Source organism: Cebus imitator, unplaced genomic scaffold (genome assembly GCF_001604975.1).
Source record: "Cebus imitator isolate Cc_AM_T3 unplaced genomic scaffold, Cebus_imitator-1.0 Scaffold213, whole genome shotgun sequence".
Classification (NCBI taxonomy): domain Eukaryota; kingdom Metazoa; phylum Chordata; class Mammalia; order Primates; family Cebidae; genus Cebus; species Cebus imitator.
In genome coordinates this window covers 1,045,361-1,048,718 of record NW_016107528.1, presented here as the reverse complement: position 1 = coordinate 1,048,718, position 3,358 = coordinate 1,045,361, and the positions used below count along the sequence as shown (strand labels likewise).

At 47.5% G+C, this 3,358-nt stretch overlaps 1 protein-coding gene across 1 annotated transcript; it reads left to right on the top strand.

The window, feature by feature from the left end:
* The first annotated feature begins 2,394 nt into the window (after positions 1–2,394).
* Positions 2,395–3,358, top strand: LOC108317978 (40S ribosomal protein SA-like). Its single transcript, XM_017548686.2, has one exon. It carries the CDS (start codon positions 2,462–2,464, stop codon positions 3,341–3,343), a length of 882 nt encoding a protein of 293 aa, XP_017404175.1. The 5' UTR covers positions 2,395–2,461; the 3' UTR covers positions 3,344–3,358.

The window sequence follows — 3,358 nt, the reverse complement described above, 5'->3', positions numbered from 1 at the left end:
CGCGATCTCGGCTCACCGCAACCTCTGCCTCCTGGGTTCAGGCAATTCTCCTGCCTCAGCCTCCTGAGTAGCTGGGATTACAGGCACGCACCACCATGCCCAGCTAATTTTTTGTAGTTTTTAGTAGAGGCGGGGTTTCACCATGTTGACCAGGATGGTCTCGATCTCTTGACCTCGTGATCTACCCGCCTCGGCCTCCCAAAGTGCTGGGATTACAGGTTTGAGCCACAGCGCCCGACCGAAACTACAGTCTTTCAAAGCAAATGGCTTCCTAGTCTCACCCCTGTTTCAGTCTAACTCTGGTTTTTGTTTTTTTTTTTTTTGGACAGCTGAATGAGTCCCAAGACATCCCTAGAGGTAAACTCTGAGAAGTCAGTTAATCAATTTTATTAAAAGCTGTGTCACACCAGCAAATTGTCACTAGAGAGATAAAGGTAGTTTTCACATTGATGTGAGAAAAACAGGAAATAACATGTTGATGATTAAACCCCTGGGAAAATGTTTATTAATGGTGAATGGTAAACCACCTTGCCATTGCTAGTGTCTACACACTGGGGAAAATGAGAGCAAAAGAAAGACTCCCAGTTCCCTTCAAAGGATGAGGTACAGTCTAACTGGCTGACATGAAAGATAGGGAACAGAAGGTGGGAGGAGGATGGAGGAGACTGCAAATGACCCTGCATGAACAGTGAATCCAAGAACTGAACCCAGATACACACAGATGACCAGGAGCAACATCTCTGGTGTGCTGAAAGTGAACCTGGGCCAAAGACAGAACAGTGAATGAAGGTGAAGGAAGGAAATTATCTCCATTGCTTCTATTCATGTGACATAAAAGCACTTCCAACAGGCTTTTTTTTATTATTTATTTTTTAAAGAGACAGGTTTTCACCATGTTGGTCAGGCTGGTCTCGAACTCCCGACCTCAGGTGATCCTCCCACCTCGGCCTCCCAGAGTGCTGGGATTACAGGTGTGCACCACCATGCCTGGCCCAAAAGACTTTTAAGAGAAGCCAATTACACTTACTTACTACTTAGACACTAATAATAAAAAAACAGGTTATGAGGAAGCAAAGCCACATCTTAGAGCCCAAAGAATTATCCTCTGCAATGGGCAAGCCAAGATCTGGCCTCAGCCTTGGAAGGATGAGCTCCATTTCCCTTGACTAACACTTCAGACATTGCTCACAGATCTCCTAGGACAGGGGTCCCCAAACCACAGGCCACAGAGCAGTATCAGCCATGGCCTGTTAGGAACTGGGCCACACAGCAGGAGGTAAGCGGTAGGCAAGTGGGGGAAGCTTTGTCTGTGTTTATAGCTGCTCCCCATCACTCGCATTACTGCCTGAGCTCCGCCTCCTGTCAGATCAGTGGCGGCATTAGATTCTCACTGGAGCACAAACCCTACTGTGAGCCGCGCATGCGAGGGATCTAGGTTGTGCACTCCCTATGAGAATCTAATGCTCAATGATCTATCACTGTTTCCCATCACCCTGAGATGGGACTGTCTAGTTGAAAAACAAGCTCAGGGCTCCCACTGATTCTACACTAACCATAGAAATAAGGTGCACAATAAATGTGAAGTGCTTGAATCATCCTGAAACCATCGCCCCCGACTTGCTACCCCTCCGTGGAAAAATTATCTTCCACGAAACCAGTCCCTGGTGCCAGGAAGTTTGGGGACTGCTGTAATATACGTATGCGTGATTCAGCTGCACCCAGAAATGGGATTTCCCCTCAGAGCTCAACATGAGCTTGGACGATCACTGCTTCTCTCAGTTTAGCCAGTCTTTCTGTTCTAGGTAGGTAGCCTGGTCTTAATGAAGGCAGCACTGTCTGTGGCTTCATGTCTGCTCTTGTTATCACTCCCCACACCCTACAAACACTCAGGAAATGTACATGTGCCCCCTTCAACCCCCACTGTAACTAAGAAATAAACACCAACCCTTAGAAAGGAGTCCAAGTCAGGAAGGAAGTGGACATGACAGTGTCTTTCCTTCCACCAGCTTTTCCAGAATTGGGATGAACAAGGGTTCAACAACAAGGCACAGGTCTTTTTTGCAGAAATAGACATACATGGGTCTGAATTACTTGGGTGTTTATATAACCAATCACTGTTTGTTGGTAAGAAGTAAGGTCAGTATAAATCACATGGCCTAAGAAATTAAACATCACTCAGATAAGCAGGAAGGCCTCTTAGGAACTTAGTCCTAATGTCAAGAGGAAATTATCTCCTTCTGGCACCTATTCTTTGACCTTCATTTATCTTGCTCTTGACCAGCAATAACTGATCATAATGAATTTATGCATTCATTCATTCTTCCAACAAATATTTGTTGACTGCTTGCACTGTGGTAGGTTCTACAGAAAAAAGAACACATGGAGCTTTCCGCCCTACCTGCGGAGGGCTCCAAACGGCGTTGTTCTGGATTCCCGTCATAACTTAAGGGAAACTTTCACAATGTTCGGAGTCCTTGATGTCCTGCAAATGAAGGAGGAAGATGTCCTTAAGTTCCTGGCAGCAGGAACCCATTTAGGTGGCACCAACCTTGACTTCCAGATGGAGCAGTGTATCTATAAAAGGAAACGTGATGGCATCTACATCATAAATCTGAAGAGGACCTGGGAGAAGCTTCTCCTGGCAGCTCGTGCCATTGTTGCCATTGAAAACCCTGCTGATGTCAGTGTTATATCCTCCAGGAATACTGGCCAGAGGGCTGTGCTGAAGTTTGCTGCTGCCACTGGAGCCATTTCAGTTGCTGGCTGCTTTACTCCTGGAACCTTCATCAACCAGATCCAGGCAGCCTTCCGGGAGCCATGGCTGCTTGTGGTTACTGACCCAAAGGCTGACCACCAGCCTCTCACGGAGGCGTCTTATGTTAACCTACCTACCATTGCTCTGTGTAACACAGATTCTCCTCTGCACTATGTGGACATTGCCATCCCATGCAACAACAAGGGAGCTCACTCAGTAGGTTTGATGTGGTGGATGCCGGCTCGGGAAGTTTTGCGCATGCATGGCACCGTTTCCCGTGAACACCCGTGGGAGGTCATGCCTGATCTCTACTTCTACAGAGATCCTGAAGAGATTAAAAAAGAAGAGCAGGCTGCTGCTGACAAGGCTGTGACCAAGGAGGAGTTTCAGGGTGAATGGACTGCTCCGGCTCCTGAGTTCACTGTGACACAGCCTGAGGTTGCCGACTGGTCTGAAGACAGGCAGGTGCCCTCTGTATCTATCCAGCAGTTCCCTACTGAAAACTGGAGCGCCCAGCCTGCCACGGAAAACTGGTCTGCAGCTCCCACTGCTCAGGCCACTGAATGGGTAGGAGCAACCACTGAATGATCTTAAGCTGTTCTT